This window comes from Exophiala dermatitidis (genome assembly GCF_000230625.1).
Source record: "Exophiala dermatitidis NIH/UT8656 unplaced genomic scaffold supercont1.4, whole genome shotgun sequence".
Lineage (NCBI taxonomy): Eukaryota > Fungi > Ascomycota > Eurotiomycetes > Chaetothyriales > Herpotrichiellaceae > Exophiala > Exophiala dermatitidis.
Window position 1 is genome coordinate 1,552,018 of NW_008751649.1, and position 13,490 is coordinate 1,565,507.

The 13,490-nt window shown below is 52.7% G+C and overlaps 5 protein-coding genes across 5 annotated transcripts; all 5 read left to right on the forward strand.

Moving 5' to 3' along the window:
• Positions 1-4,649: 4,649 nt before the first annotated feature.
• Positions 4,650-5,686, forward strand: HMPREF1120_04884 (uncharacterized protein; the record flags this gene model as incomplete). Its single annotated transcript, XM_009159032.1, has 2 exons — positions 4,650-4,821; positions 4,884-5,686. 2 exons carry the CDS (start codon positions 4,650-4,652, stop codon positions 5,684-5,686), a joined length of 975 nt encoding a protein of 324 aa, XP_009157280.1.
• A 2,725-nt stretch (positions 5,687-8,411) lies between these two features.
• On the forward strand, positions 8,412-9,059 carry HMPREF1120_04885 (uncharacterized protein; the record flags this gene model as incomplete). The annotated part of the gene is made up of 2 exons (XM_009159033.1): positions 8,412-8,752; positions 8,807-9,059. 2 exons carry the CDS (start codon positions 8,412-8,414, stop codon positions 9,057-9,059), a joined length of 594 nt encoding a protein of 197 aa, XP_009157281.1.
• A 396-nt stretch (positions 9,060-9,455) lies between these two features.
• Positions 9,456-10,212, forward strand: HMPREF1120_04886 (uncharacterized protein; the record flags this gene model as incomplete). Its single annotated transcript, XM_009159034.1, has 2 exons — positions 9,456-9,601; positions 9,816-10,212. 2 exons carry the CDS (start codon positions 9,456-9,458, stop codon positions 10,210-10,212), a joined length of 543 nt encoding a protein of 180 aa, XP_009157282.1.
• Positions 10,213-10,796: 584 nt separating this feature from the next.
• On the forward strand, positions 10,797-11,772 carry HMPREF1120_04887 (uncharacterized protein). Its single transcript, XM_009159035.1, has 2 exons — positions 10,797-11,162; positions 11,289-11,772. The coding sequence occupies exons 1-2, from the start codon at positions 11,032-11,034 to the stop codon at positions 11,605-11,607; spliced, it is 450 nt and encodes a 149-aa protein (XP_009157283.1). The 5' UTR covers positions 10,797-11,031; the 3' UTR covers positions 11,608-11,772.
• A 1,041-nt stretch (positions 11,773-12,813) lies between these two features.
• On the forward strand, positions 12,814-13,412 carry HMPREF1120_04888 (uncharacterized protein; the record flags this gene model as incomplete). The annotated part of the gene is made up of 2 exons (XM_009159036.1): positions 12,814-12,962; positions 13,091-13,412. 2 exons carry the CDS (start codon positions 12,814-12,816, stop codon positions 13,410-13,412), a joined length of 471 nt encoding a protein of 156 aa, XP_009157284.1.
• Positions 13,413-13,490: the final 78 nt, after the last annotated feature.

The following is a 13,490-nucleotide window of genomic DNA, read 5'->3' on the forward strand; positions in this document are numbered from 1 at the left end:
CCTCTGTGTTGGGTCAGCCGGGTGGGCTTGATCTCCACCTGAGAGGTCTGCTCAATTATGTACGAAACCTGCGAGTACGAGGCACATTACCAGTCCTCTGGTTCTGCCGGAGTTGCTCTGCGGGCTAGATGCTAGTGTTCCGAGCATATTCAACGGAACGACTTCGTGTCTCTCGTAGTCATCGCCGGACATCCCCTCTATCGCAGATAAAAGTGAAACCATGCGTGTGGAGGCGTCAAATGCCAGTACCTAGGTAGTAACGTACGTACACAGGGCGTCCTGCCGTGACTCTTCCCATCTGGCAAGGCGCAAAGCTTCTTCTCCGGAGTAAACCCAATCGAGGTTTTAGACACATCCCACCCTCCCGCTCTACCAAGCCACGGGTCATCCCAGGTCACTCCATTTCCAGGAAGGGCCCCTTAAGTACTGCTGAAGAGGAAGTAGACTCGGGCCATCTTAGCCATTATTATCTGAGTATGCGACCTCGAACCGCCGTCGCTGAGCGTGGATCTGATGATCATTTCGCACTTACATGGCGAAACAAGACAGGTAGGAAACGGCTCCAGGCAGAACATCGGCAGGGGCAGCAGATCGGTGCTTCAGCACGACCCGTATGAGGATAAGTCAGGCCCGATGCCACATGGTAACCGCCCGGGCTAACACACCAGCCCACTGCAGCCGGGGAGGGGTGATCAAACAAGCCATGTGCAGCACGATCGACACATGTGGCTGGCGACACCCGGGTTTTCTGGAGCGAGATAACTACCCTGGTCCTGGCAGCGATCATACAGAATGGCGCCGTCGCTTCGGATTGAGCAAGGGGCCCTAGCCGAGTTCCTCCTCAAGCACTGGCACAACCTGAACGTCACCCTAGTCCGCTAGCTCTGGTCCTACAAGGCATAATTGGTCCAGTGCATGACATTGTTGATGAGATAACAGTGATGAATCGATGTTTTAAAGCGAGACGTGGATGATGGGTGAGGCCCACATTGGTAGCCTTCAAAACCATCCACCGATGAAAGGGAGGGGCGTGGTAAAGTTCGAGCCAGGCGTGCAACGGAAACCAACGTTGGCGGAATGTAGCGATTGAGGTAATCAGTAGTACCTACTACTAGAACCACCCACCCACCTATGACTGGGGACTGGCAGCCCGGGACCAGCTGAGGGCTACTACTACTACTAGTATTGCGATCTTTCTCTTGTTGGTTGTGTGCAGGAAGCTGAGCTGGATCAGGCCGTAGCGAGTTCCCGCCCTGTTCTCGCCCCCTTGCGCTTAATCTCCGGCTGACGCTCATTGGGCTCTTCAAGTCTGCAGAAGCGATCAGGCATTCAGCGAAAGCTGAAGTCGTCACAGTGGTCTTCCCTGCGCTGCACTGCAATGCACCTGAACTGCAAGCGCTACTAGTAGCGATGTTTGTTGCAATGCTTAGCGAGCTGCGAGTACAGGCTATAGCCACAGTGGACTGCATGTACAACGTTGTAACAGCAGAGGTGCCTGGTAGGTACCTAGGTACTCTCTGCGCAAAATGGCGCCTAGACAGTCGTCGGTAGACCCCAACAGCAGCCACCCCGCGAGCGTACATACGGTAGTTAGCAAGCAAAGTTCGAGGTGCTAGTACCGAAGTACTCCTCCGGTCGTTGAGATGGTGCCTACCTACTTGAGCATGCGGCCGAAGCGAAGAGGAAAAAGCTCCAAATGTCAAGGCGAAACCCAAGCACTAGCAGAAATTGCGTGCATAAAATTAAAGGGCAGCCTAACATGCGTGGCTTGGGTACTACTAGTATTGGCACATACTAGGTAGTACTGCATCTATCTCCATGTTCAAACCGCCGGTGCCAGTGCCCCTCGACCCGCTAAGCAGAATTTGCATCAACAGCCAGTATTGTAAACCGCTATTTCTCTTCAAACCGTACGCGAACTTTTCTACGTTGACACAGCACCAGCCCCCAACAGGTATGCAACTATACTACGCCGGTCCACCATCGGCAGTTCAGTTTAATTCCTGTAGCACGTAGATTGGAAGTCTGCTTGTGCCAGGGTGCCGTGGCGGTTGAGGTGCTAAGGTACAACTGACGTACTATAGTCGTGGCAGTGTTCGAGGGGCCTTTGAGGGGCTTTCATCTTGGCGATACTATAGGAAAAGCCGGAGCAGGGGGGTGTGCTACAGGTACCCAACAACCTAGATATATGCCTATAGGTAAGATCGTTTAGGTACTTAAGTACCTAGGTAGGTGGTGGCGGTCCGGCGATACGCCTCTGTAAGGGCAGACACAGCCGCACAAAGGCATTCTTCGTAATAAAGTTCCTTAGCGTCACACCTGTTTGACTAGTATGGGTTAGCAGCTCGGTCAATGAGAGCTACCGACGCCCTTGCCGCCCATGATTGACCTACGATTGCCCGGATCGCCTTGATCGCGCTTCGGCAGCCCGGCTAAAGTTTAGAGTTCTGGACTAATGCTCCCTACCTCCCCTAGCAGCGCACAGACAGTGGCACTTTACCGGTACCTCAATTTTGTATCGCTACCACTGTCTTCCGGGAGGAAACGGTCTCAGCTTCTGCAGTGTGCAGTCGCTGCATGGTCTACAATATTGTACACGCCTACCTCCGCTACCAAATGCCTAGCCATAGTACACCGGGTTGCCCACCTGACTGTAGTGGTACGTACCTAAGGAAGGTAGGTAGGTACTAGTAGTACGGTAGTTAGGCATCGAGAAACCGAACTAGGCCAACTAGTACTTCCTCGGGGGAGCATTGAACTTTTCTTTCATGGTCCTCCTTAAGTCCTGAAAAGTGGCACCGAAATAACATGTTTGTGCCTGTGTCAAGCTCGCTTTCACTTCCCTTGCGAGCATACCCTCTGCCCTCGACTACACATTCCATCCGTTTGTTGTCCACCCGATGGCTTGGTTGAAAAAGACACCTAACCGCAACGCTCCGCATCGCAACCCCCACTGGCAGTGGGCCTTTGGACTCAACGGCTAAAATATCTGTGCGCACATTAGCATCGCAGGCCTCATGAATGCTACAGTACATCTTGTGGCACCATGCTGAGTCGGTGCGTCTGCTAGGTTGCTACTACAGGCTAGGTTTTGCCCGCCTCTGCCTCCTGCGACAGCGACATTCGGCCTGTTCCTTACGGAATAATGTGATCCGGCTACTACTGTACTAGCAGTACCATCTATCTCACCAAACCTGAAGGCCCCCGCCGCCGGCTTCATTCTACTGTCGGCCGCAGCTTGCTGGGCTTCCAAATAGCAGGCGGATCTCTGCGTGAAGAGTCACCAGCCGCCGCATCCACCAGCCTCCACTGCTATCCCGGTCGACCCGTCGCCTAAAGCTAGAGTCAATTAGCAGTACTGAGAACCTAAGAGATCGTGGGCTACCACATGAATAAGGCTTTACACCATTGGATGTAACATGATGGACGCATTCGTGAGGAACAGGGGTTACCAGGCTCACGGTATCAAGGTGTCCAGCCGGGTCCAACTCGAATCCATGTTACCCGTCCCTTTCCACACCTTGACATCCCAGCATGATCTCCCCAGTCAGGCTCCTAGCTTGGAATCCGTCTCGTGGTTGCCGCTGCTCTAACCGCCTTGGGCATTTTCTCGATTCGATCCCGGACCCTCAGATGCACGCACCACCCTCACAGACGCAGGCTGACCTGGTCTAAATCCTCGCGTACACCCACGCTTCCGGCACCCACCGTCCGGTACAACTTCGAGACAAGTGTGCAGTATTCGCCGCCCTTACTAACTGCGAGACTAGATTGGATTGGTACTGTATGGACAAGCCTGACGGCTGGAGACGAATTCCACTCCCCACCTGAAAGCGCCTGTGCTGCTGGGCTCCTCGAACTGCCACATTTTGCAGTTGTCCGGCCGGACGGCGCCTTAAACTCACCTACCCTGCCCACTTTTGATCTTCGAGCAGGCCCTGCACATCTTACGCTTTCAACAGCTGCCAACCAAGGCACGGAGTCGACGACAGTCCTTTTGGGCCTTCTGGCAAAGAACGAGCTAGAGTAGTCGAGCCCGCCGCTCGCCGGGCCTGAGCCCCTAACAGTGCTTTCCCCGACTTGTTCTCGACGATCCTTCACCTCTTCCGCTGCTCGGCTACGGAAGCGCCCTGCCCATGGTGGCTCTTTCCGACCCAAGTAATCTGTCACTTCGCAGGATTATCTTCAACCGACCGAGTTGTCAAATCTGCTGTCAGCCAGCGACATAGCGCTCTTCACTACTAGTACTGACCCTGTTACGCTCCTTGCAACGTCACAAACGTGAAATCCACCAATCCTGGTCTCGACTAGCTCGCGTTGCAAACTACCTACAATATATCTTCTCTCATTCTTTTTGTTTCCCCCGCCAGCAGATACACTCGCCTTATACCCTACCACAAACCACTCATCACTGCTCGAATAGTGCAGGATATATCTGGTACGCCCTTTGCGACCAGGCAGAAGCGCCTATTTGAACACCTCAGTTGGCATTACAATACTGCTGGACAGTACCTCATCGGTCGTATCGAGCGACCTCCAACCAGACACTCCTCCGTTGCTCGATCAGCCTCGGGCATACCGCATCCGAGCCAGGACGGGTATTCTGTGCACGATGCAGTAGGGCCGATTGCTGCGATTGCGTATAGGCTATGGCATTGGCTCTACTCCCAAACTATCATTCCTGTCGAGATTTCTACCGCCCTTTACCAACTGCCGCTGTCCTGCTTCCCGGCGTAGCGATGAGGCAAGAAAACCAGACGCGGCCGTCTTTGCCTTCGATTTCGAGTCTCATAGAAGCAGTCACGGAGCAAACTGAGAAAGGTGAGTTGTGCAGTGCCCTTCGTAGGGTCCGATTTTGAGCGTCGATTCTGACAGTTTACAAGGAAAAGACCCTTCCCCTGTATTCGACATCCCGAGGAGGATTTCCAGCAGCTCACAGGGACATAACACAAGTCCAGGTCGATTACAACTATCTGGCAGTCCTCGAAACCGTCCCCCGCCGACGCCCGAACTCCCCCCAGCATCCAGTTTTGATTTCCCTCGCCCATCGCCAACAAACGTCTCTCCCGGCGTTGTTCCAGGCCGGGGCAGCTATTATCACACCGGATCTGCCAGTACAAATCCAGAACTCTATGCACAGCGGCCAGCGACTTATCCTCCCATCACTGAACAGGGTCCGGCCTATCCTGCAAGCGTTGATGCAACTCAGTGGTCATCCGCGCATCCTCTGCGACCTCATCCAGATGTGCTGCCGCAGGATCATCTTCCAAGAGCTCCGCCAGCGGCTTACGGCGAGCACCCAGCAGAGGCGCCTATGTACAATGGACTGCCCCAGCAACGTCCTCTACCTGCCAACTTCCCCGGGCCGGTAGGCGGACCTGGATTGCCCCCGATCGACCCTCAAATGGCCCCATGGCAACACCATCACTACTATCCTCCGGCAAATGCACCGGCCTACCCTCAAACCCAAGAACGATACATATGTCCTACTTGTAACAAACCGTTTTCCCGGCCCAGCTCCTTGAAAATCCACACCTACTCCCATACAGGAGAGAAGCCATACAAATGCAAGCATGCCGGGTGCGGCAAATACTTTAGCGTGAGAAGCAACATGAAGAGACACGAAAAAGGATGTCACGGCGGCGCAAGTTCGAGCAATACAGGAATCAGTCCAGGGACAACTTAATGATGCATTTAACGACCACGAGCCTGCGTCGATCGAAGAAAAGCTTACTCTATTATTGACTTTATCACAGTGACGAAATACAGTGACCCGGGCACCTTTCTACGAACGCCATTACCAGAATTTCAGCCTTCTGCACAAATACCTTGGGCGGTGCGCGTTCTTGCACATACAGACGAGTTGGGAACCCTGCATTCTAGTTTCTATACAATGATTTTGCTTTGGAATCCGCAGATATTTGACGCAGCGACTGTACAAGCTCTCTCAGTGAGCCTCTATTTGATATGCGTTCGAGCGGCATAAGTCGGATGGGAATGGCAGGAAGTCAGCGGGGGGCGACATGATGAATGGCGAAAGAGAGGGACTATGGGATTGATCTCACGGAGCAGGACTGTCTCGTGCGGGATAAATTACAATGTGGCGTACTCAGCGGATCCTCTATTAGTTATTTGGTATTTATGTGGAAAGCCCCGAACGCTGCATGCACTGTATGCTTTGGCGGCTGCGCAGCTCCAGTCGTTCTCGGTATAACGACAAGCAAGAGATTCTGACACCATTTCCACCACGTGGCAGAGGCTACACCCACTGGTACAGCTGGAAAGAAATGCTATGCGGGATTTGTACATTATGGCCGACACGTGTGCTATCAGAGCACTATCCCAAGGGTATCATCACATTCAAGTTTGCGAAAAATACCATAGTTCGACTCGCTGTCCCTCGCGTCTCCTCTCAACGCTTCAGCCACGATCCGGCGCTATTTAGTTGATGGAACCGATTTAACACACGGCGGCAGCCAGCGAGCCGCCGCGTGCCAGTGTGCGTTGGGGTGCCATTGCCTTGGGTCAGCAAGAGTCATCAGGGCAGTCAGGAGTCGGTGAGCTCCCACTGCAGTTCAGGAGGTTGAGCATTGGACCCATGCCAGTGCACAGCGACTGCTAGTAATTGGCAGAGCAGTGGCCGTGGCATGGATGGCGAGCCTTAGTAGGCGGCCGGATGGTGCGCCATATCGGGGTGGAACAACAATAGACCGGTGGAGAAGGGCCTAGACTTCTGGGGGGGTTCGGGGCGGCCGCTGATTGGTGCTCGCATTTCTATCTCCCGTGATTCTTCAGCATCTGCCAGTGCATGGCCTCGTCTTGTCTTTTCGGTTGACAGTCGGTCCTACTACTGGCAATATCACGGTAGCGCCGGTGCGTGCAGTAGACACTGTCTGTCTCGTCGGCACTGGCGTCTCGGCCATGTCGTTTTCGGGACTTAGGGGGAGAAACTGGACTGGGAATTGGAACTGGAACTGGAACAACCACTGCACCTACTACTAAGTAGTAGTATTCGCAATTCCCCACATGGCGAGCTGCAAAGCACACGACCGGCCTTGCCGAGATCGCCACGTGGAACACGAGCTGAGCCATGATCCAGGCCGTCGGTTCGGTTCCTCAATCACCTGCACCCCCGTCAACATCAACATGCAGTGTTCCCTGCCACTCCTACCACTCACTCCAAGCGAGCTGCAGAGCCTTGGGCAAGCAAACCTTCGAGTCAGGCCACTTCGACTCGTTCTGCTGGGGCCTGCATCCAGTAGCGCCAGCGCCCCCAAGTTATGACCTCCTGACCGCTGAATCCCTTTACTGAAAATCGGATCGGCGACGGTAGCAACTGCGCCAGATCCGATCAACATTGTGTCGCATGTCCTGTTCCCCCGGACCCGATTAGAGATATCGAAGAACTGCGGACTCCAGGTCCGGATGACCCGGATATTGCTGCAGAGGTTCCTGATTGAAGAGACGGTTTGCTGGGGAGAAATCAAGGCTTTGGAAAAGATCATTCTGGCTTCCTGCGCTTGGTTCATGCCACACTGTTTGACATAGGCTTTGCCGGGCCTGAAGCTGCTCTGGGCAGAACGAATTGGTGTGAGTAGGTGTATCGCCCTTGAGCTCCGGTCGTAGCCATTTTGCTTGCCTGCATTGACCGTTGGAGTCCGAGCCCTGTTCTTGTGAGGAAAGTCTACACTGCTCTTTGAATATGCCCATCATTTGTCCCCCAAATTGCCGAACTCACTGCCATTGGTCCACGGCAGGTAAGAGGCCCTTTAGGACGGGGAATCGTGGATGATTTTCCTGCCGATGTGCAATAGTATGTGAAGCCTTCATTGTTTGAGGACAGCAATCTTGGGAGCTCGCCCTCTGTCAGAGAGGAATGAGCAGGCTGGCCATAATGGAAAGAGAAGATCAAAGGAGGTAGGTGAGAAGGCCTCATAACAGGAAAGCGCCTGTAGCCTGTCGGCTCATTGTTGGAGAATTTAGGCTTGGTATGAATGCTCTTCAACATCTCTTCTCATGAAGACAGGACAGGACAAGAGTCATGCATTCATGGAGGCCACAGGCTGAAGGCAGATGGTAGACTGTGGGTTGTATCGACTGTTGATGTGTTGAGCCGGGTTCGCACCGCTCTAACATGCCAAAAAGTAATGTCTGCGGGCACGATATCGCCAGCGTCAACTGTGTTTCCAACGCAGGCTCACATGACTTCCACTTACGGCGGACGACATCCTTAGCATCGACGACATCATGGGCGGCGACCTCATCGCTACCGTACTGCCAAGCCACGGTCAGCCTGGCACCCGTCCACGTTCTGTTATTTAGTTTGTCTACGCTGTCTCTGACTTCTTTCACGCCTTCATCAAAAGATCAAACCACTTTTGCCATCGTCAACAAGCCACCTCGACAGCAACATGGCACCAAGAGTCACCAAGAACAAGGGCAGCAAGGCCGGAACGAGAAGAAGCACCAGAAACACCGCCGGCAACAGCAGCAACTTCAACAGCAGCAACACCAATACCACCAGCGCCACCACTACTGCTGCTGCTGCTGCTACTACTTCTACTCCTACCGCCGGCCCAACTACACCTGCCCCTCCTGCTACTACTACTACTGCCGCCGCCGCCGCCACAACTCGTCGCAGAGTTGACCGAATAGCCCTCACGCGCGCCATCCTGCAGCAACAAGTCGGCCCAGTTCGGGTCGATTACGCTGCCCTGGAGCGTCGTTTCCCTGGGGTCAACAGACGGGCCCTGTAAGTTCCTCCTCTTTATCTATCCCCAACAATTTCTAACTGTCTTTGATATAGCCACACCCAGGTCCACCGGCTTGGGAAGGACCTTCAAGTGCCCTTTGTGGGCACTGGGAGGAGCCATCCAAGACGGAAGACCCGGCGGGACGATGAGGCCGAGGAGGAATCCGAGGCGGAGTCCGAGTCTGAGGGCGAGGGTGACACCCCCGATGGGGGAGTCCCCGACCCCAAGGATGGTGGAGGGGGCGATTATGATAAGGACAAGGGCAACGATGGTGCTAGTGCGGCCGCTATTGCGGTTGAGGCCTGATCACGTTCTTTGGTCGTTGGTGTGCTGCTTACTTGTGTGTGTATGTTCCTCCTTTCATGTGCTGCTGTCACTTTACCCTACCTTTGCACATTCACTGTGATACACTATTGTTCACGCAACAATTGCCCGTCCTTCCGAATCGGGACATCATACCGACTACTTAAGCTGGTCAACCCATGCCACCATCTTCTCTACTTCCTCTTCCTCTTCCACTTTGTCCCTCACTCTTCCCCATCAACATCAACCTCAAGTCAACCTCCTCAAAGATCCCTGGCCTTCCTGCCTTCAACTGTATGCACTATTGCTCTCTATTTCCCTTGTTGACTCGAGTTTACTGACTGTTCTGCCTCATGTACGCAGGATTTCTACAGATCGGCTCGAAACGGTGTCGACAAAATGGCTCCCAAAGGAGAAGGCAGCGGCAAAGCTGCTATGTCGAACGAAGCCTTCCTTTCTGCATGCATCAAGCACGGAAAAGAGAAGCTCTCTGTCAATTTCGACACACTTGCTGAAGAGCTGAAGATGAGTGCAGGTGGAGCAGCGTAAGTCATCCTTCCCTCTTACCTGAGTTTGCCGTCACATGGCTTTCTGCAAAGCAGGTATAGAGCGTCGCTCACACTGCAAAGCAAGCCGCTCTATACTTGCTTCATGACACACGCTCCACGAAGGGCGGATTTTTCCTGTCTTCTGTGATTCCTACTACCCACGACTTCGAGTTCCTGATGTTTTCCCTACGACTAACACTGTATTCTCCAGAAACAAGTATCGTGCACTCATGAAACAATTCGAATCCGAAGGTGCAGCTTGGGCAAACAAAGACGGTACTCCGACTCCACAGAAGCCAAAGCCTGCTGCCGGTTCTAAGCGCAAGGCACCCGTCAAGAAAGAGCCAAAGGACGAGGAAGCTAGTGACCACGAAAAAGCCGACGAAGCCGATGAACCACCCAAGAAGAAGGCCAGAGGCAAGGGAGCAAAGGCAAAGACTGACACCACTACCCGAGGTACCAAGAAGGGTGGCAAGAAGAACGCTCCGTTGGTTACTGATGAAGAAGCTGCTGCTCTGACCGTCAAATCAGAAGAGGAAGGAAACGTGGCTGATGACGAGAGCGACAAGGAAGCTGACGATGAGGTCAAGGCCGAAGCCACAGATTGAGGTGCTTGACCACCGTCTACCACATCACATCTCAGCAATTGTTTCCACTACAAACAGGTATTACTGATGCTACTCTGGTTATCGAGCTCTGGGGCTTGGATACCATTTCTATCAGCGCTTGAGATCGATGTGCATACACTCTGCGGCTTTGCGATCCTGGATGGGTGGAGAATCTTTGGCTTTGATTGCGCGTGTGACAGACACTCATGCGCTTATGATGATGAACTGCGAATTCCATGGGCTCGAGGAACTCTCACATGAAACTTCATCAGCACAGTTTTGCTTCCATTCTAGGAGAATGAATTGATTTCCTCTCACACATTATTCTGGTAAACTACAACTCCAGTGGATCTAACCGTTGAGGTGTGCGCTATGAGACCGTGCTTAATCCTTTCTGTCCGCTGGACCACTGGGCAAGTAATTGCGCTCTTCGCGTCACTGATAGCAACTCGAAGAGCACATCACTGGCAAAGGTGAGCTTATGCTGATGTTGATTCCTTCACTTGCGCCTCTCTTTTCTTGTGTTCCCGACTCCATGTGTGTTTGAGAACTTATCAGAAACTGAAATCAGGTTAAATTGATATGCTTGTCTTCAGTGAATGGCCCTTGTGTTCTGACTTCACGCTCAGTCACGAGCACACGCATCAGAACCGACCTGTTGTGGAAATATATAAGCCCCTTCGTGGCTCCCTCGTCCTTTCTCTTCCCTTTCCAACAACCCTCAATCGATCTTGATAGACATTCAGGCTCTCCTCGTCCACCTCCATTCATCAACTCCTTCATCCCTTTATCACAAGGCTCGTCGACTCGACTATCGCCATGGCCCCTCCAAAGACCGAGTCTGAGGATTTCAAATTCATCATGACTTGCATCAAGCACTCTCCCGACAAGCTCAAACCCAACTTCGAGCAAGTTGCCAGAGAAACTGGCGCAAAGAGTGCCAATGCCTGGTAAGCCGACCCAACCACATGTTGTTTGTCGTGCTCTTTCTAGAACGTCGAACGACCTATGATTTGCCCTCTCGATCTTTTGGCTGCCATTCCAATGTAAACGTTCAATTCTAACAAATGCTACAGCTACCACAAGCACTGGGGCATCATGAGAAAATGGGGCCTCACTGGCAGCAAGAAAGGCGGTGACTCCGACACTCCAGCAACCCCGCGTGGCAGAAAACGCAAGGCCACATCTGCAAAGGGTCAGGATGCTGGCGACGACTTTAGCCTGGATGACGGGTCTCTTACCAAGAAGAAAAAGGGCGAGAAAAAGGCGACGGTGGCCGAGGAAGAGATCGATCTTGACGACGACGAGGCAGTAGTCTGCAAGCACGAAGACCGGGTTGAAGTGGCTGATCCAGCAGATAATGTCGGTTTCGTCAAGCCAGAAGTTGACTCTTGAGTACCTTAGCCATGTGTCTGGCCTGATTGAGAGTCGAGTCCAAGTGTGTTTGAGCGAGGTCCACAAGGGCAGATGTGCACTTCCAGAGACATGATACACGCTGCCATGCACACACTGGCATGGAGTAGAATCATGAATTCAAGTTGCTGAAACACTCCTTGAAGCTGATCCATACTTTCGACATGTCCGTGTTGTTTTCTTTTGTGTCCCATTTTGATGGGTTCGACACAGTTCCTGTTGTAGTACTGGTGTCCAACTTTTGAGCAGCTCACTTCAAGGGTTCACATTACGTGGTCCTCAGCCTTGCCCCTTTTCCCCCTGGTACTTCACGTCCAGGCCGACAAAAAGAACTGACGCGGTTAAAGAAGGTACACCTGACCTGAAAGCTGTGAATATGGGCATGGCCAACATCTTGCAAACTTGCAAGTGCGTGCTTACCAAGTTCTCTATATGTGCTGGGGCTATATACTCCAACCTCCAAATTCTGGTCGCCATCACTTATTTCGTTCTTTTGACTGACGGTCTGGCTGTGGAGGCGTACTGGTCAGGAGACTGCCTGTAGACACCGTGGCATATGGGTAGAGATGACAGGTGCATGGCATTACGTCCTTTGCGAAATTCTCGGCGAGGTCTGTCACCTGGCCCTACATACTACTATGTAGCTATGTACGACTTGAAGTGTGATTCAAAACCTGGGCTCCAGCTTGCGATCTCACACCATTTCCAGCATGGTTGGCACGCAACAAACAGCCGTACCTTGGATCGCCTTACGAGTATCTGGAAGTGACGTCGACGACGGTGATACCTAGGTAGTTTAGAGTAGCCATATCTACAATGTAAGCATTTTGAAGTGGTACGACCATCATGGCTCCAGGGAATCTCATCCCGGCAAGACTCAGAAGCGCACATCACTGGGAGTATGGTCTTCGCAGGGCAAATCCTACTCAGTATTGTCACTTGAGTCTCGAAGCTCAAGCATAGTAACCTCTACCCTCGATCAAAGGGCGCTAAATCGTGGGCGATATAAGTTCTTCTTCTACCCTCACTTCCTCTTCAACCTCAGTACCATCCTCAACTCTTCTGTTCTCTTCATCCTCTTCCTTCTTCCTTCACATCCGAACACCATATCAGTGATCGGCATCCTCTCTTCGCTTAAGAATACAGCTTGTCGTGCCCACTGTCATCGTCGACTCACCTCATTTCATCATGCCACCGAAAGTTTCAGCAGTATCCGCCAACGGTGACGGAGATCCAAACTTCAAGTTCGTCTTCACCGTCCTCAAGCATTGCGAGTCGATCAAACCGAACTGGGAGCAAGTTGCCAGAGAGAACGGCATCGGTTACGCCAGAAACGCGTATGTATCCCGGTCTGAGGAATCCCCTTCTTCTTCCTTTTCGGCTGCCCTGTAACCTCAGAGGCGGTCTGCCTCACTATCACTTGAGATACAGCTCTAACTGACACCCTTCTTTGAGGGGACTGCAGTGCCTCAAAGTTCAAAGACGTCGTCAAGAAGCACGGACTGCGATTCGAAAACAACAGAATCAACGACCCCGAAACCCCCCGGATTGGTTACGACGACGAGGAGGTTGCACCAAAGACTCCAAAACGCGCAAAAGCGGCAACCCCGCGCAAGAGGAAGTCAGAAGATGACGGCACTCTAGTCATTGGCAAAAAGAAGAAGTCTGCACCACTGGTCGCGAAGGCGGAGGACGAGAGTGAAGAAGAGGTCAAACGTGAGGATCAAGATGATAAGAAAGCAGTCTTCGCTCTGGTCAAGTCCGAGTACGCTGGACCAGAAGTCTAGGCTTCCTGACATGCTGGCCCTGGAACCTTTGATAGGGCGTGTTCCTGCGGATCACCCCTCTTGGAAATACCAGGTATG

Coding starts and splice junctions, on each gene's coding strand:
- HMPREF1120_04887 (XM_009159035.1), top strand. CDS start 11,032: ATGGCCCCTCCAAAGACCGAGTCTGAGGATTTCAAATTCATCATGACT. Junction 11,163..11,288: donor GCAAAGAGTGCCAATGCCTG/GTAAGCCGACCC, acceptor CAAATGCTACAG/CTACCACAAGCACTGGGGCA.